The sequence below is a fragment of the Colias philodice genome, chromosome 30 (assembly GCF_061535455.1).
Source record: "Colias philodice isolate Cphi_HAF_F1 chromosome 30, ilColPhil1 Martin Lab GWU primary, whole genome shotgun sequence".
In the NCBI taxonomy this organism is placed as follows: Eukaryota; Metazoa; Arthropoda; class Insecta; order Lepidoptera; family Pieridae; genus Colias; species Colias philodice.
The window spans coordinates 5,626,881-5,647,570 of NC_143115.1; the positions used below are offsets into that span (position 1 = coordinate 5,626,881).

General features: G+C 37.7%; 1 protein-coding gene across 1 annotated transcript in view; it reads right to left on the bottom strand.

The window, feature by feature from the left end:
* Window positions 1-5,412: 5,412 nt before the first annotated feature.
* Window positions 5,413-20,690, bottom strand: part of LOC149475561 (choline/ethanolamine kinase) — a 34,609-nt gene continuing 19,331 nt past the window's right edge. The window contains exons 3-11 of the mRNA XM_089713237.1: window positions 14,855-15,014; window positions 14,272-14,424; window positions 11,843-12,028; window positions 11,062-11,191; window positions 10,439-10,524; window positions 10,250-10,363; window positions 8,234-8,314; window positions 7,701-7,886; window positions 5,413-7,319 (exon numbers count right to left, since the gene is read on the bottom strand). Of these exons, the coding sequence (XP_089569363.1) occupies window positions 7,209-7,319; window positions 7,701-7,886; window positions 8,234-8,314; window positions 10,250-10,363; window positions 10,439-10,524; window positions 11,062-11,191; window positions 11,843-12,028; window positions 14,272-14,424; window positions 14,855-15,014 (1,207 nt within the window). The 3' untranslated portion in view covers window positions 5,413-7,208. The remainder of the gene's footprint in view (window positions 7,320-7,700; window positions 7,887-8,233; window positions 8,315-10,249; window positions 10,364-10,438; window positions 10,525-11,061; window positions 11,192-11,842; window positions 12,029-14,271; window positions 14,425-14,854; window positions 15,015-20,690) is intronic.

A 20,690-nucleotide genomic window follows, 5' to 3' on the forward strand; every position in this document is an offset into this window, starting at 1 on the left:
CTTTCAAAATTGTATTTTTTTCAGCACTTTCATAAGTGTCTGCCAGAATGTTATCCGCGTGATAATGGTCTGCCATTGTTATTTTCCGATAGTAATAATAATCTATTTTCAAATATCAAAATGGCAGACGTGGTCAAATGGTTTCAAAGTTCGCCAAAAATTTCCACCTGTCTTACCTGAGCGCGCGCCCCGTCCACCACTCTGGGCTTAGTGACTCCTCATCTCATGTATAGTAGGTATAGGGGAATCAACACACAAAAATCCAGGTCTGGTCAAATACATACAGGTAGCTTTGCGCTAGCTCTCTAGCTAACATGTTTGGTTTTATATTTTATATTCACTTTGGTATAACAACAATTATTTTCGATACGAAATCGCGAAAATAACAAAATAATTGTAATAAAGAGATATGAAAATATACCACATATCCCTCTAAATTTACTCTTTTATGCAATAAAGTCAAACTCATCCATATTTTTACGAAGGTTAATTTTAACCGACAAAACATATATTTAGTTTTATATTTGATTTAATTTTTATTGTGATCTATAATTTAAATAAAGCCATGCTGTTATATTATTATGTTACTGTTTGATCATACAGTGTAAAAACTAAAATATACAAAGTCGAAAGTAGGTATATAATTAATTTTAATATTAAAGCTGTGAGTGATTCATTGTACATAATAGACAATAAATATATTATGTATAAAATCTTTAATTTGGCGCTATATATAGCCCAAATTAAAGGTATACCTCCTATACAATCTTTGTGTTATTTTATGTTTAAAACTTTAAAAACAACATAATTTTAATATTCTCTTATTGAGTATTCTTTTATTTCTCATCACATTTATTTTTTGTTTAAAAATTATTAATTGTTGCCATTTTATATTTTTAACTCATTACAATGTGTAATTATTTTTATTTTATGGTTATTTTTATTGTACACCCATTGTTCATATTATAACATTAGTAGCCATTAATTTTGATGTTTCGATCTCTCTGTCTGTTTTTCTAAAAGCACTTAAAATATTCATCATTGACATTTAGTTTTATAGCATTCAAACCTGTGATTCAAACGCTTTAGAAATGTTTTGGGGTGTCCCTTATAAAACCGAATGAGTAAAATAAATCCAATTGCTCTGACACGTCAACACGTGTGCTCGGCACACGCCTTTTTTTATTGTTGTAACTTTAAATTTATGCTAACAATAATTTTCCTTTACGTGTGCTGACGTTACTTTTTAGCAAATTTCAAGCTATTTATTTATTTATCTTTGACTTCCATTTCATGAAATGCGACCATTTCGTGAAATGATCAATTATTTGTAATCATTTCATGAAATGAGCGAATCTAAGATATTATGGCCACGACAAATCCATTCCAACCATCCCCGTAAGGCCGTAACATACAAGGACAGATATAAGTAGGGATATATCCATACATCTTCCGGAAAAGGCATCTTGAAAATTTGCGTTGAATTTTCTCTAAATTAACGTGTAATTTTTTTCATGTGGGCTCCACACGATAGCATTATTCGAGCTTACTTACTACGTACAAATGCATAATAAAGGCTAAATAAATCCGAGAGCTTTATATGCATTCTGACGTATTTATCATTTATATGCTCATTACAACTTAAGAAGACTCTCTAGCTACAATCTTACCCGAAACTTTATATATCTATAAAGATGTGGGGATTTACTTACTCCTAGTAAAAGGTCATTACATTTTGCCTCATTAACATCTAAACGGTTAATTTACTCCATTCGCAGACGCTATTTATATCGTTTTGTAATGTAATACAATCCTCAATACTTCCTATAGCCATGTATAATTTTAGATCGTCGGCAAACATAAGACACTGGGAAGAACTAATAACATCTGGAAGATCGTTGATCATTACCAGAAATTGAGTAGGACCGAGGGTACTGCCTTGACTGATACCAGAATTGATTGCATATGGATCTGAACGATAACTACCTACCATGTTTTACAAATGTCCACGGGAAGTACTCTGTTGCTTTTAATTTCCTTGCTTATGTTGAAATTTGCGAAAATATACAGTAAATGGCTGTATCATTTGATTGCGTTGGTTTATAAGAGTGATTTTTTCACAGCTTTATAAGCAGCTATTAATGGGACTTGACTGACTGACGGACAACAAAGTGATACTATAAGGGTTCCGTTTTTTCCCTTTAGGGTTCGCAATCCTTAAAAGCTATTGTTTTTTTACAGGGAGTGTCAGGGTAATTCTGTCGTAGTATAGATGATAATATTATTATAAATGAAACATCATTAGGTAATTTAAAACAATTTATTATATTCCATAACTTATACAAAAGTCGCGTCTCACAAACTATCACAAACATAAGTACTCTGTACAGTCACTTCTCAACACTATTAGACTACAGGCCCGTGTTGAAAAAATTATGGGTCATTTGACCCACCAGGTGACCTATCTAGAACGATATAAGAGCATAAAATAATAAAATTCAGCACTATGACGTCACTTGTAAGCTGTCCACCTGAGTGCAGATGAGAATTCGAAGGTTCAGGTAGAGATTTTCTCCCCTTGTCTCCATGATTTTTGTACGGCGTTGCGGAATAATTGATAAAAAGTAGTATAGAAATAGTATGACACAGATGCCGTACAAAATCAAATGACCAAATTTACCCCGGCAACTGTCGAAAAATAAAAATAAATTCCGACTTTGTGGACCACCATTTTTGTACGGCATCTGTGTCATACTATTTCTATACTGCTTTTAAGCCATTATTCCGCAACGCCGTACAAAAATCATGGAGACAAGGGGAGAAAATCTCTACCTGAACTTTCGAATTCTCATCTGCACTCAGGTGGACAGCTTACGAGTGACGTCATAGTGCTGAATCTTATTATTTTATGCTCTTATATCATTCTAGATAGGTCAGGTGGTGGGTCAAAATATGACCCATAATTTTTTCAACATGGGCCTGTAGTCTATATATTTATTACTTCATCATGATTTACAAGTACATATTATATTATGTATAAATTATTGCATTAAAAGTAAAATTTCAAAATGTAGGTAGGTACGTATTCTTTACTAAATAAAATAAATAATAATTCATCCATCTAGTAACAAAATTAAGAGACAGACAATTATTATTTTAATAAAAATGTATAGATTGTCTAATCTAAAAATGAACGCCCCTCCACTGTGTTTACGCTCACATTCAAAGTACGTGTATAGACGCAATACACACAAATTGGTCTGCCTCATTGGTCGTTCAGTCCTCCAGTCCCATCCATGCCCGAACGACAGGACCAGTTGGCCAACTAGTGCATAAATGACGCGATGCACGACAGAACGGACGTGTCATTCCGTACATAGCGCGCTCTCCCCGCCATACAATGCTAGGCACCTGAACTGATCGCCCGATTAGTTGACAAATCAGTGCGCGAGTGTCAAAGTTTGCAGTAGAATCGACGCGCGCACACATATAAAGTGGTTCAATAATTATTTGTCCTCACACATTGAAACAATTAAGTTTAGTGGAGGGGCGTTCATTTTTAGATTAGACAATCTCTACTATGATTATGGTTGAAAAAATAATCTTAAGTAGGTATAAAATATTGCAGAATATCAAAACATACACGATTATATTGTTACAATTTTAACATATAGGTATATTTTATATTCAAAAATAATTCGCCATTTCAATAAGGGGTATTACTCAGAGATTGAGAAATAACCTTTTTTTAATTAAAAATACTATTAACTATTGGGACTACTATTAAGTATTGGGATTCTATAGTTATTATTACATTTTTCCACACACAAACGACAACTTTTGGAAACACATTCTCGACGAAAATTTACGAATAGAGTATTGTCACTAAACTTAAAAAATATTTAATTCATAATATAGGAAAACTCTAATTAGGTAATAATAATAATCTAACGTAGGGTTGACACACCAATTGGAACAAAAATCACTATAAATATAATGACATAATAATTTAATATAAAATACTATATTCTCGTACATTGTAAAATATGTAAACAAATATATTAAGCACAAATTGACAACCCTCTTTGGAAAACCAACACCATTCTTAAATAAATAGCTGCTTCTAAATAAGTACTAATGACTAAAATGCGGACGCAAATATAAACAAATTTAAGCCAAATAAAAAAAAAATATAACGCCTTTTTATAAGTCTAAATAATTTGATGTTCATTGAAACAAAATATGTTTTTAATTTGTCAAGTATTATTATTGTAGAGATATATTTTTCTTCTAATTAATGCGGTTATTTTTTAATATTATCGTAATATTGGGATGTTGGCGCCAATAATTTTAAAATGGCCGCACGACATGATGCGAGCGAGATAGCATGCGACCTACCGCCTACGTGCAAGCGAGACGAATGCAGGCCTCTGAATTTTAACGTTTTTGGCGCTAGTCTAGGTTTGTAATTGAAAATTTTCATTCGATTATAATAAATGCTGCTAATTGAAATTATGGCTAATCCGCAAAATATGTTTATCATATTGTACCGTAGCTTATATAATCTATTTTTCCAAGCAGGTTAGCTATTAAGGGATATTAAAAATTTGAACAAACTATTAAAAAAGCGAATAACTATATACCTATAATCATGGACGTATAAAAAAAGACAGACGGTATATCGCCTAAACATTGAGTGAAGCCTAGTAATGGCGGCGAAACATCCATGTGTGTGTGCCATGTTGCCATGGCAACAGCTGTCCTGTTGACAATGGCGGCTGTATTTTTTTCTATAAATTTTGCCGTAATAATTTTGTCATTAAAACATAAAAGAAATAACTTGCTTCCCTGTGGAATGTAATCCTTGTGTTTTTTTATTTAAAATTGTACTGTTGCGACACCATTTAACCACGCAAGACGGCATTTTAAATATTTTTTGTGAAACAGTGACGCAGTTAATCAGTCGGTAGTTCACGACGTAATGGCGGCCGACTAGCTTACTATGGTGAGAGTGTGTGCGTGTTTATTGTCTTTACACGATCGCTAGCTTACTATGGTGGCTTCACGTTGTTTGTTCGTAATACGGCGTCCGTCTTTTTTTATACGTCCATGCCTATAATATTACAATTACTATTTAGTTACCTAACTATCTTCACTCGACTTTTTGGCAAACATTTCATTTTCAATAAATAATCGAGATTACACAACAAATAGAATTTGCGGAAGCTATTCGAGGTCTAAATGTTTTTACGAGAAATCTATGGTTTATAAAATTGATGTCTTCAATAATTTCAAGGTATATTCCTTCATACAGAGTGAAATGTCGTAAGATATAAGTAGTGTGTATAGCGAGAGATAAAATAATAAGCAATAGACTATACTTCTGGACGCATAGATAAACTTGATCGTTGAACTTGGACAAAATAAATTGTCTATGGTCTTTACTTGCCTACATTATTGTATACTTTTTGTATGAAGTAAATATGCGTCCAGCGTAAAAAATGATTTGTAGATCAACCGTATTTAGTTCTACCTAACTACTTTACGTCATCTATTATTAATTCCACCCAAAGGCACTCATTTCTCTCCCGCGTATAAAGGTTAAAAACAGTCGTTCCAAAATCATGCCTTCCCGCTCTATCCAAGGCGCTTATACATAAGCGAGAGCGAGACAAATAGACAATCACAAGGAATGTTTGTGCGAATACTGAAGCAGTGAGATTTTAACACGAGTTCTCACACAAAACTCGATCGAGATATTTTTACATTTATTATTTTAACGTTACATATACGAGCTTAATTTCTTTCCCAGACTCTTCCATATTGGTCACTTACAACATTTTTTTTTAATAAAAAAAAAATTGTCGAAATCAGCTCCCTGAGTCAGAAATAACACACCAAAAAATATAAAGTCTACTAGAGAACCTACTTTTTTCCAAAGCTTTTAAAAATGTCCATTGATTTCGAAGTGACATTGCAAACACATTATACTGTCTGTCGAATAATTATGAATATTATGTACAAGGTGTTATATAACATAACAACTTACATATTTTACTATTTACAGTATATCTCTCTTATTGGAGATATAGCCGTCTCTGTCTAACTCCCAACGCTAGAGCGAGACGAATGTACAAAATTACGAAAAGCTCTGATGTGCCGTCCTTGTCTATCGTATGGAGTTAGACAGAGACAGCTGTAAGGCGATTGACTTGTTACAAATCTATTTGAACAAACAGCACAAGGAAGTTTTTATTTTTGTGATTTTTTTTGTATTTTATTTTTATACAGATGCGTGAGGAATTTACGTATTAAAATTTTAAAACGATAAATTTTTATAGTCCGTGAAATTTATTTACAAATAAATACAACCAGTAGTATTTTGTCTGTTTGGCAGTAATTGGAAAAAAAAGAGTGATAAAAAACTTTCAATAATCACTGATAAGTGATAACTAATTTTTGTCAAAAAATGACAAATGAAACACACTGTATATCGTGTGAGTACAGACAATATCCGACTCTCGTGACCAAAACATAATGCTCAAAATTATTGCTTGACTATAACATAATCTATTTTTTTTTATATTTTTTAAATGCGTCAAAAGCAGTTCACCAATTCACTGACTTCGAAAGAACACAAAATGATATAAATAATTTTAAATCACATTAAATAATTTTCAATAGTTCAATTAATACTGAAACCAACAAATTATGTTTATCATATATAGATAATATTTGGTTTTGTAATAATATTTTAGGTACATCGAGGAACAGACAGATTTCTATACATAGTTGAGACAAAAATACTTAACACAGTATACTATGTACACAGCACAGTACAGTGCACTATATACAGTATAGTATATTACACTATAGAGTTCAATACTACATAACAATGTAATCTACTACAGTGGCATATAGTGCAGCATACTACAGCACATTGAACTGCTCTGTTCATTATATTATAGCACAGTACAGTACAATATACAGTACAGTATCTCACACTATGCAAAGGTGCTTACCTTATACACCGCAGAACACCATACAGTACAGTAAGTAACACTAGAGTACGTCGCACTGCAGTACCTCCCACTATACAGAACATTACCCTATACATCGTAGTACAGTACATACACTACGCTGCAGTACACTACAGTACACTACACTATACAGTACAGTACACACCGCAGTGCTCAGTCGCTCGCGGCTCAAATGTCCACTTCGCAGATTTTCCTCTTCTGCGGGAAACCGTACTTGTCCTTCTTGATCAGCTCCTGTTTTAGACGCAAGTACGTTTCCAGGCGCGATAGACCGTATTCCTGGAAAAATTAACATGACGAGATTAATAAATAAACGGTCTTCTTTCGGTAAAACAAAGTCAAATAAACATAACTTAACCCATTGAGCCCCGAACGGCCCGATCGGTCCACGACACAATAGATTTTCTATTGTGTGTGGTTCCGGGGCCTGAGTTAATAAAGGGTATATCTAGTTGTTTGGGAAAGAAATTACAACACTCAACATAATAATAATGAATATGTATATGAATAAGAGGCAAATTCGCTTCAAAACACAAAAAAATGCAACATAAATTTTCGCAACATGACTGTTTCACGCCAGTTATTTATCTATGACAAAATACCCAAAATCTTTTTTATTATATTATTTTTTTAAATTATTTATTGATATGTATGGCTCACCCAATAACCGAAGGGTATCTGGCTCTTGCTGGCGTTGACGATGGACCACAGGCTCCAGAACAGATGGCTGGCGAGCGCAAACGCGTCGATCTCGTCTAACAGCCGGTTGATCTCGTCGATGCTGTCCGCGCCCGCGCCTTGCGCGTCGCCGACCACGTGCTTCAGGTACTCCTTGATGAAGATCTCCTGCGGTCGCCATGGCAACGCGTCAATATACATACGTCACAAACTAACCCACAGCCGCTCCTGGAGGTGCGCGGTCACCATGGCAACGCGAGTCAATGTACTAAATTATCAACACAATGCAAAGAGCCGTAATGAAGAGATTCTACGGTCACTCCAAAGTCATTTTGTGATAGAACCTACCAATTTAGTAACAAAGAAAAAAATTAATTTCACTTCGAGTTCACCTGCATATTTGTAACTTCAATATTATTTTTTAGTCTAATTTGACCGGACTATAACTATTAATTTATAACGTAATTACGTAAACATATCAATATCATTAACCAAATAAATTACGAAAAACTCACTTTTTGCTCGAGCGTGGGCGCGTTCTCGTAGTTCTCGTAGTAGAACGGGTGCTCCGGGTTCGTGTAGTCGTAGCACCACTCCTGCAAGCCATTCAGTGTTTATACATTATATCAAATATTATCTTGCTCATATATGGCTAGTTAGGTGTTAGGTTACAATATTTTTTCATATATTATACTGTCATTTTAAATCGCGTACAATATTTTTTTTTTACAAATTCATTAATTTGTCTTAATTTATATATATTTACAGCACACTGTGTGCACTGCACTACAGTATAGGTCTACCAGAATCTGATGGCATATTTATATTTAAAAAATTAAAGATTTTCATGTGGCAACTTTATTTGACAACTATCAAATTGGTTGTCAAATTATTTGTGTTGATGATTAATTTTTAGGATTTTGTCTTCAAAATCTTCGAAATGTCGATAAAACCGCTGCGATCACAAGCAAAAGGTGTTGTTGTGAAAAATATTCGATGAAGAAGGGTCAAACACATCACAATTTTCAATTTTAATGTGCGTGAAAGATTTTATTGCTAAGTTGGACTTACCCGTTTTGATACTTTAAATTAAAATTGTTATTTTTATTTTTTATAATATTGTTTGTTGATTATATTATAAAAATTATATAAAATATAATTTTATGAAAACTTATAACAGGAGTTTCCAATTTGGCTATTTGTCAAATCCAAGGTGTTCAAGTCAATTTTATAATGTGTTAATACTAACGAAAATAAACATGATTTTATTTTATTATTGTTTTATCTAATATATATTATAAAGGCGAAAGTTTGTAAGTATGTATGGATGTATGGATGTATGGATGTTTGTTACTCTTTCACGTAAAAACTACTAAACCGATTACAATGAAATTTAGCACACATATAGAGGGTAACTTGGATTAACACATAGGATAGTTTTTATCCCGGAAATCCCACGGGAACGGGAACTATGCGGGTTTTCCTTTGCAAACGCGGGCGAAGCCGCGGGCGGAAATCTAGTTTTATATAATTATAAACAATCGTTAAATAATTTAAATAAGTTTTTATCTGCATTATCATTACATCCATATTTTCACATGCCATAATGATATATATTCAAATATAGGTATGTGTAAATACATAATATTATGTACATATTACCTTTAGAAAAGTAATATACGTATATTATACACTAGATTTCCGCCCGCGGCTTCACCCGCGTTTTCAAAGGAAAACCCGCATAGTTCCCGTTCCCGTGGGATTTCCGGGATAAAACCTATCCTATGTGTTAATCCAAGTTACCCTCTATATGTGTGCTTAATTTCATTGTAATCGGTTCAGTAGTTTTTACGTGAAAGAGTAACAAACATCCATACATCCATACATCCTTACAAACTTTCGCCTTTATATTTTACTAGATTTCCGCCCGCGGCTTCGCCCGCGTTTTCTAAGGAAAACCCGCATAGTTCCCGTTCCCGTAGGATTTCCGGGATAAATCCTATCCTATGTGTTAATCCAAGTTACCCTCTACATGTGTGCTAAATTTCATTGTAATCGGTTCAGTAGTTTTTACGTGAAAGAGTAACAAACATCCATACATCCATACATCCATACAAACTTTCGCCTTTATAATAGTATATTAAGATGTAATAAGTACCTACATAATATTACGTGGATATCTCATTATTAAATACAGTATTATCCACTTATGTAATATAACTAATGATATTGAGGACAAAATAAAAAATACGCAGTATCAAGATCGTTCAGTCCATTTTCCCTAGGGTTGCACACTCAAAATTTTGATTTCCCTAATTGCCATCAGATTCTGGTTTACCTATACAATATACTACAGCTCACTACACTTAAAAAAATACGCTGTCATTGTGATACACTGCATAGAACAATTAATATGGATTAAGTTGATGTACTATCCGACTAAATTACCTAGACTCAATACAAAACTTATTAAATAACACAATTAATTAAAAATACAAATATTTATCAACAAATTCACGATTTCCACTAACCTGCAAGTGATTAGCAATATCGAAGGCCCTATAATTGTACGCGCAGTACTCAAAGTCGATGAGCACTAGTCTCGGCTCGCCCAGCTCAGCGGAGGACACCGAGGCCGAGTCCGCCTCCTTGTACGCGTACTCCCCCCCCACCCCCTCCCCGTCCTCTCCCTCCCCCTCCTCCCCGACCCCCGCGCCGACCCCCCCGACCCCCTCCACCCCGGAGCTCTCCACACCGGACCCCTCGCCGCCCGTTTCTACTTCGTCTTCAAAGATGAGGATGTTTCCTGGAATTGAATATAACATAATTAGGTAATGAAATATGATTTACATATTGAAAACTTGTAAGTAAAAATTGCTTTTTATATGCGAATGTAATAGAGACTATTCAAATGCGGAAATTGTAAAAACCTAATAGCAGAAATACAGTTAATAGCGCGCAATGACAACGACGCAATTGCAAATTGAATTTTAGAAATATTTACAATCTGTCGCGCGTTTGTGCGTTATATGCAAATGCGTGGTGTGTTTGTTTATGTTTTTATTAGCGCTTGTGCGCGTATGCGTGTCTATGTGTCATGTATTCGCATGTGTATCTGTGCGTACGTGCGTGTGGCGCATATTTGCCTTTTCAATGGGTATCTACATTTGTGCGTGTGTGTCCGCATGTGGATCTGTGTGCGTGTGTGTTATGTATCCGCATGTTATTTGCGTGTATGTGTGTGTATGTCTGTGCGTGCGAGTGTTATATGCGTATGTGTGAGTTGTGTCCGCATGTGTATCTATTGGCGTGCATGTGTACATGTGTGTGTGTCTGTGCGTACCCTCCTGCATGTCGTTGTGGCAGAAGACGACGGGCGAGGCGAGTGCAGCGGTGAGCCGCTTGAGCCACTCGATCTCCGCCTCCCACTGCACCGCGCGCAAGCGTTCCGCCACCTGACGCTCTTCGTCACGCTGCAAATAATAAATAAATAAATAATAAATAAATATTATAGGACATTATTACACAAATCGACCTAGTCCCACAGTAAGCTCAATTAAGGCTTGTGTTGTGGGTACTAGGCGACGATAAATATAATATTTAATAAATACATATATAGATAATAACACCCAAATCCAAGAACAAATATTTGTTCTTGGGTCTGGGTGGAAACAACACTTACAGCTTATATAAAGCTCTACGTCGAGTTCTAAACATAGCCCTAAACTTAATTCGATTTCACACCCGCCAAGTATTTAGTTTAACACGCAAGAATCTGTTAATTTCACACGCGTCAGTCAACTGGAATCACACACGTCAGTCAGTTAATTCTTCATGCGTTAGTAGCCGGCTTTCACAGGAGTCGCTTAGTTACTTATAAACGTCAGTCATTTAGTTTTGCACGCGTTTCATATGCATCAGTCACCCAGTTTTACATACGACATTCAAACCCGTGTCCATCAACTTGTTTCACACGCGTCAGTCAGCTAGTTTCACAAAATATAAATTTCACACACGCTAGTCATCCAATATCACACGCGACAGTCACCATGTATTACACACATCAGTCAACATGTTTTCCACCGTTAGCCATGTTGGTCAGGTTAGTCCCGTGAGTGACTCACCATGTCGTGGGGCAAGGCAGCCAGGCGCTCCTCCTTGACGGTGCGCAGCCACTTGGCCATGGTCTTCCACAGCCAGTTGGGCTCCTTGGACAGCGGCACGTCCATCGAGTGTATGGCGGCCATCTTCTCCGCGATCTTCATCGACATCGCCGGCTCCGACAGCTCCTTTGTGAGCAGCGGCCGCGCCTGGAGGTTTATACCGACTCATTTTATATGTAGATAAATAAGTTTTTTTTTTTGTAAATTTCTATTTATTACAGTCTGTTATTAATTGCTTACAATTTATATTTATGTAAAAGTATAAAAAAGCTACTTAAACAATTTATTCCAGTCAATGTTTCCCGAGCTAGGTTACTGGGTTACTAGGAAAGAGCTTGCCTCTACAATGAATTCACGATTGGCTTCTTAGCAAGCACGTAATTATAAATTAAAATTGGTCATTTATTTAAATGTATTATGCACGTAATATATGCGGACTAAGAGCGTATACGCACTATGCGGGTAGCCGCATTGCGGGTAGCCGTCCGGCGGACCGCAAGCACAATTATGTACGTAATATTCATTTCTATGCGCACTGTGCGGTCTGCGGTAGCCGCATCGCAGTGCGCATAGAAATGAATATTACGTACATAATTGTGCTTGCGGTCAGCCGGACGGCTACCCGCAATGCGGCTACCCGCATAGTGCGTATACGCTCTAAGGCTCGTAGATAGTGGTCCTTCGAGCCGGATCTGTAAGCGAACCTGTGATGTAGCAGTGTTACCGGTATGTACTGCTCGATGCGTCCGCCGGAGAACACGCCGTGCAGCTTGGGCCCGAGGCGCCGCTCCGACAGCAGCGTGAAGATCACCGACTCCGTCACGTGTGATGTAGCAGTGTTACCGGTATGTACTGCTCGATGCGTCCGCCGGAGAACACGCCGTGCAGCTTGGGCCCGAGGCGCCGCTCCGACAGCAGCGTGAAGATCACCGACTCCGTCACGTGTGATGTAGCAGTGTTACCGGTATGTACTGCTCGATGCGTCCGCCGGAGAACACGCCGTGCAGCTTGGGCCCGAGGCGCCGCTCCGACAGCAGCGTGAAGATCACCGACTCCGTCACGTGTGATGTAGCAGTGTTACCGGTATGTACTGCTCGATGCGTCCGCCGGAGAACACGCCGTGCAGCTTGGGCCCGAGGCGCCGCTCCGACAGCAGCGTGAAGATCACCGACTCCGTCACGTGTGATGTAGCAGTGTTACCGGTATGTACTGCTCGATGCGTCCGCCGGAGAACACGCCGTGCAGCTTGGGCCCGAGGCGCCGCTCCGACAGCAGCGTGAAGATCACCGACTCCGTCACGTGTGATGTAGCAGTGTTACCGGTATGTACTGCTCGATGCGTCCGCCGGAGAACACGCCGTGCAGCTTGGGCCCGAGGCGCCGCTCCGACAGCAGCGTGAAGATCACCGACTCCGTCACGTGTGATGTAGCAGTGTTACCGGTATGTACTGCTCGATGCGTCCGCCGGAGAACACGCCGTGCAGCTTGGGCCCGAGGCGCCGCTCCGACAGCAGCGTGAAGATCACCGACTCCGTCACGTGTGATGTAGCAGTGTTACCGGTATGTACTGCTCGATGCGTCCGCCGGAGAACACGCCGTGCAGCTTGGGCCCGAGGCGCCGCTCCGACAGCAGCGTGAAGATCACCGACTCCGTCACGTGTGATGTAGCAGTGTTACCGGTATGTACTGCTCGATGCGTCCGCCGGAGAACACGCCGTGCAGCTTGGGCCCGAGGCGCCGCTCCGACAGCAGCGTGAAGATCACCGACTCCGTCACGTGTGATGTAGCAGTGTTACCGGTATGTACTGCTCGATGCGTCCGCCGGAGAACACGCCGTGCAGCTTGGGCCCGAGGCGCCGCTCCGACAGCAGCGTGAAGATCACCGACTCCGTCACGTGTGATGTAGCAGTGTTACCGGTATGTACTGCTCGATGCGTCCGCCGGAGAACACGCCGTGCAGCTTGGGCCCGAGGCGCCGCTCCGACAGCAGCGTGAAGATCACCGACTCCGTCACGTGTGATGTAGCAGTGTTACCGGTATGTACTGCTCGATGCGTCCGCCGGAGAACACGCCGTGCAGCTTGGGCCCGAGGCGCCGCTCCGACAGCAGCGTGAAGATCACCGACTCCGTCACGTGTGATGTAGCAGTGTTACCGGTATGTACTGCTCGATGCGTCCGCCGGAGAACACGCCGTGCAGCTTGGGCCCGAGGCGCCGCTCCGACAGCAGCGTGAAGATCACCGACTCCGTCACGTGTGATGTAGCAGTGTTACCGGTATGTACTGCTCGATGCGTCCGCCGGAGAACACGCCGTGCAGCTTGGGCCCGAGGCGCCGCTCCGACAGCAGCGTGAAGATCACCGACTCCGTCACGTGTGATGTAGCAGTGTTACCGGTATGTACTGCTCGATGCGTCCGCCGGAGAACACGCCGTGCAGCTTGGGCCCGAGGCGCCGCTCCGACAGCAGCGTGAAGATCACCGACTCCGTCACGATGGCGTCCATCGCTCGCTCGCCGTGCACCTGCCCGTAGATGCGCAGTAAAACCTGCACATAAACATTCATCAAATTATACAAATTTAGAAATTCAAAAGCTCGCTCAACTAATCTTCTACTTATAAAAGTGAATCCCCATTTCACTTGGTCACGACATCACGCGTGAACGACTGGACGGATTTCGATAATTCTTATTTTGATGTGTTCGTTATTGTCAGGAGAAGGATCTTATGAAAGAGAATATCAAGAAATTTGTGCCAAAAACTTAAGAAAATGCGCAAACATAGCGGCCATATAAATTTCAAGCGTTCCACAATTTGCGCGAAGACAGGACAGCGTCAGTCGGGTCGGCTAGTATAGTATAATAAAACTCATTAAAGTTTATTCTATTTTATTCTCCTTTGCCAACCCTATTAAAATAGTTAAGTTAGAAGCTTAGTCTCTGTTCGTTCCCATATTAGAGTTTCCTCTTATAGCATACCTTCTTGGGCTCATCTAGTGAGAAGGAGTGCGCGCTGAGCATCTGCTTCTTGAGCTTGTGGTCCTGCTCGGCGTCCGGCGAGCTCTCGCGCCGGAAGCCGCCCAGCTTGGCCGGGTCCGACGGCAGCGCCACGTAGTACAGGAAGTTGGAGAGCCCACCGCTGGAGTACGACCAAATAGTGTGTTAGTAGGAATGTGCACAAAATGAAAAGTTCAGGAGTGAAAGTTCGCAAATTCCGTGTATGACATAGTGATTTTGAAGCTAAACAAGTATGATATTTTTGCTTAATTGTTACACGTAAAATATTTAGTTTTTAAATTACAAATAGGGTGTAGGACACATCGAAATTCGAATGCAATAATATTTTCCTACATTGACTGGGACAACAAACATACGAAATGAACCTTTCTATTTACCACAAAAATTCTGCTCTGCATTTAATTATAACCAGAGTAAAACCGTTTCATCATAATATGGACATCTAAAATTTGAAGATTTATTTCAGTCGTTTTCCAGACAATTTTACAGTAGTTAAGTTCTAAGTGATAACTATTTTCCTTAAATTGTGAGCCCAAACTATGCGTGCGAGTGGCAAAATAATTGCCACCTACAAAAAAGAACTTGACTGCTACGGATTGCTGCCTCCAGCTTTTAAGTGTTCAATCACGAGTAAATCTCATACATTCTATTGTATCTACTTACAATCACAAAAAGCAAGATCGATTTTGTATAGAAATGCTCAACAAAGTAGTAAAAAACCGGCCAAGTGCGAGTCGGACTCGCGCACCGAGGGTTCCGTACAAATAAGTTTAAAATTATTAAAAAAAAATATAATATTATGTGATGTAACTAAAAATTTATGGTTTTCGTAATTTTTCTTTATCTATGCTATAAGACGTTGCTTCGTACCAAATTTCAAGATTCTGAGTTCACGGGAAGCACCCTGTAGGTTTTGATTCCCTTGCAAGTGTCGAAAATTTGCGGCATAAACGGCTGTATCTTTTGATTGCGTTGGCTTAGAAGTTTGATTTTTTCACAGCTTCAAGGGACAGTAGACCTGAGCAATTGATATAAATTTCAGCTTCATACCTCCACGCGTTCCTGAGAAAAAGGGTCTTGACAGACGGACGGACAGACGGACAACAAAGTGATCCTATAAGGGTTCCGTTTTTTCCTTTTGAGGTACGGAACCCTAAAAATGAAGTAATCCTTAAAAAAGTACCTTCGCGTGTTCCATAAGGACACGAAGAGACAAAAACTAAGCAATTGTGTGAAAAGTAAAAAACTCAGCAAGGTGATGTGACGTCATCGCGTCGCAAATAAGGCCATTACTATGCGGTGGCTCTGAATGGAAATCTATATTATTCTATTAAAATTAATTATGTTTCATAATCTATTTTTAGCGCTAAGCAAAGGAAAAATATGAACAAAGTATTAACTATTATATTAGTTTGTGGCGTTTTGTATTATGTAACATAATTGTATTTATTTCCCGTAGTTCGCATCCATTCAGTAATTTTTCCTTAGCATCGAGTTCTTATGTCTATAATTAATTAAATGACGCATAAAAAACTAAACACAATCATCGGATTATAATTCAGCCGTGGTATACTTATGTTATTATTTATATATTAATCCATAATTATAATATTGTAATTAATGCGAATGTTTGTTTTTCTTTATTTCACGTGGAAACAGCGCTATTTTATGGTATGATTTTTATTACTGGCAAAGTACGGGAGACGGAAAGATAGTTTAATTTATAAGTGACAGATAGTAATTAACCCATGGATAGATATAGTTGACTATAATGTCTATAATCAAAGACAATTTTAATGAAATGTAAATAAATACAATAGTTGATTGTAGCGAGCCACATTATTCATTATGCTCACACAGAATAAAGGAAATCTTTACATTGTTATGCCTTTATGAGTTAATAAAGATAACCATAAAACTTGGTGATGTATTGACAGCGGTTAGAGTTGCCAATCAGTTTGGAAATAAATAAATACAATGTATATAAAGTCGAGTCAAATTAAGGCAAACTATCGAAATGAGAACACAAATAGAAAACATAAATATATATTCTTCCTCAAAATGCGCATATATAATGCTCTAAAATCTGGATTAACCCAATAGGTGGCAAGAAAATATAATAATAAATATTAAGTACAATGGCAAAGTATTGGTACCTAAATATATTTGGAGAATAAATTCTCACAAAAAATGTATATTAAAAATAACAGAAAAATTGTAATACAAATTTGATTGATAATCCATAATTATCATTGCATCGGCGATGAAGTTCGCTTAAAAAAGGAAATACTTCCTAATTCTATTACATAATATATGTATTACCTACTTGGTTATTATTTGAGTTATTTGAATTATTTGAGCCTAAATCGAATAGATCATGAATAAACCAAAGGAATTTTCCTTAAAGCATATTTGTGCTGTTTTTGTGCTGAAAAACCAACAAATCATAACTTTATCAATCGCTAAGCTCCGGCCATTCACGTATTTGTTTTGTTTCTTATCACAAGCGATTCCATTGAACAGCCACAATCAAACGAATGTAGGCCATCGGAAAACTACGCTCGATAAGTGTACTCCAATACCTTTACTGTTTGACCTTTGATAATCGAGTCAATACGCAGCAACATTCTTTTGGAGGTAGTCGAACAAGATCCCATATAATATAGACATACATACTGAAATGGGGTAGTGATAAAATCCAGGGGGTAACCATGATGTAATCTTTAAGCAGTATTCATTCCAGGGTGGAAAAATGACAGCGACATCACCTTCTCAAACTGGAAATATGTATTACTGCTTTATGACATCATGGTAATGCCCCTGAATGCTTACAATTTAAAAAGTAAATGCGGGTAGTTTAGTTTACATTAAGCTAACTATTTAGTGGGCTTATTTTATCAACGAAAATGATAATAATAGCAATTTATGAAAAAGAGCTGTTAAAAAATAAAAATAATACAGTCGAGTTGAGTACCTCTTTCTTTTAAAGTCGGTTGAATATTCGTACATTCTGGTCATAGAAATAAATAAAAGCTTCTTTACCAGCATCTTTATAAATTTAATGATAAGTCAATATATTATCAACGTTTTTATATCTCGTTACAATAAAATCCTCTTCATTCCTGTAAACGCAACCGGCGATAGACATTGAAGACAGACCCTCAAAGCGACCCTCGCAAATACACAGAACATTTCACAATAACGAGGGAAAAATCAATAATTCCCCCTACAGACTTTATCGAATAATTGCAGAAGAAAAGAAAACCCCGTTTACGAGAATACATATTTATAAAAAATCTGCAATTTGAAAAAATTAGACCAAATTTTAATAGGACCAATCGGGAGACGCTGCGCAAGTTTTCAAATAAAAATATAAAAAAAGAGCTAATCAAAATCGGTGAACCCAATCGAAAGTTCTAGGGTAACAAACACAAAAAAAAAACTAAGAAAAAAACGGTTGCATTGAAAACCTCCTTTTTTGAAGTTTGAAAATGTAAAATATCTTTAAATTTGCAAATATTTTGATATATTATGTAACCTATTTTGTAAATGTGTATTATTTAGTAATCTGTGGAATTATGTACAAAAAAATAACAAATACTAAATGTCTATTTCTATTCTTTATAAATTTATATTTATAAAGCATTTGAATGCCATAAAACCAAAAATATAAATTCAACAAAAAAAGTTCGTGAAACTGAAAAGTGCTTCATATTGGTTGAAATGGTTGTTAATCATCTCAATAGATGGCGCGCGGTGTGTCCCTTCAGACACATAAAACTGAAAGAATAGAATAAATTCGATGGCTCTGGCGGGTCACGAGTGGCTGAGTTGGTCAGGCATCCGCCCCGGAATGGCGCGAAAGGATGCGGGTTCGAGTCCCGCCTCGTGATCGATTTTTTCTATTCTTTATAAATTTACTAGCAATGCCCTGCGGTTTCACCCGCATAGATAGCGATATCGTTACAGTGAAAAGTCTACTAATAGGTCGGACTATAAGTTTAATTTTTAAATTGTAATCACATGAAAATCACCTTTACCCCGTCCCGCACTACGGCCTTTTTTTTTTTTAGTGGGGAAATCTTTCATAGATACCCACGGCCTCCGGGGGAGGGGCCGTGGGTTATGTCGGATTCCTACCGACCAAAACCCCACTGTGTTCCGTCAAGACGCATATTGGTAGAATTCCTCCGTGACCCCCGCACTACGGCCTGCTCGAACAGTATACCTACCTACTATTTTCTGTAGATTGACACTTTTAAAAATTCGTTATATCTTTTGAATGGAATATCCAATTCTTTTCATTTAAAAAGTATTTTGCTGGTATTGAAACAGTCTATAATAAAACATCATAATGGGATAAGGATTAATATATATGTGTATGGATAACATGGTTTGATTACTGTCGGCACTTCTATTTACTTTGAAAACGTAATAAAGTTGTTGTAGTAACATAACTACTGAAGATGGACATATGGTATCGCGGACTTTCTTGTAGATATTGATCCATTCTATAATACCGTAGAACATTTTTTTGTTCTATCTTCAATAGATTCCGCAGCGCACGCGATGACAGAAGTTTTATTGAGGATTTTTTTACACCTTGGGTTACATTATTGCATTTTTGGTAAGGATCTCTATTTTTTTTGTAAATGCAATATAGCCTATGTTGCTCAGTAAAGATGCAGCTTTCTAATGGTGAAAGAATTTTTGAAATCGGTCCAGTAGTTTATGCGTGAAAACCATACATACATACATACATACCTACATACATACTTACAAACTTTTCCTCTTTATAATATTATAGTATAGATAAAAATAACAAATAAACAACCTTGACGACGCGACGTCGGTCAGACATAAAAACCAGAAAACATCGGAAATGGAAATGAACTGAAACTGCGTAATCCATTAAATTCGACGCACATCAAACTTGTTTATAAACAAAAACAACATTATTTCGGTTCTCGCGAATCGTAATTATAATAATGTGCGTCATTTAAATTATATTTAAGCGATGTTTTGCGCCCATCGCACAAAAACCTGTTTGTCAACAGAGATTCAAAAATATTTTATTTTTAAATTTATCTTTCCATTCGAAAGCTATATACATTTTATCTGACTAACATTTAATTTTTCGCAAGGCTGAAGGCAAAGAAATTCCAATTCCACAGGGCATGCACATACATAGAATTTTCGTATCGACTGAACTGTTTAGTCGATGAAGGTGCGTATACAATCGATTTCAGTCTACATATTTATATCCCGAACAAATCTAACAGTCTTCTGTAGGCTTGTGCTTTACATACGGTTTAAAAGAATAGCAAAATTCGAATCCAAAGCTAAAGCAAGACTGAACGGTCGCGGATCAACTGTTTAGTCGATTTTATGCGCACTTCAATACGTTGCAAGTTGCAATACACAATGAGCGCGTGATCGATTATTGTCCAAATATTTTAATCAAAAGCGAATCGATACAGCTCTTTGACTTTTTTATCGATCAACTATCGAGTTGATAGTATGCACTTGGTCATATATTGCTAAAGTCCGGTCGCGGAGCAGGAAGAATTTCGTACATTAACCTGTTATTACCCGTCACTGTCACTCCCTTGTAAAAATAATGTGTCTTGCTCGCACAGGTGCAATGACCGCCGTCCTTAGGGATTGTAAACCTTTAACCTGAGAGCGTAAGGTTTTTGTTTGCTTGATTGGTGTCAGGTGTTCAATTATGATTTTGTGAATTCAAAATTTATAAGAATAAACCTTAAACTCTTTATGTCCAATCGAAATCCGCCTA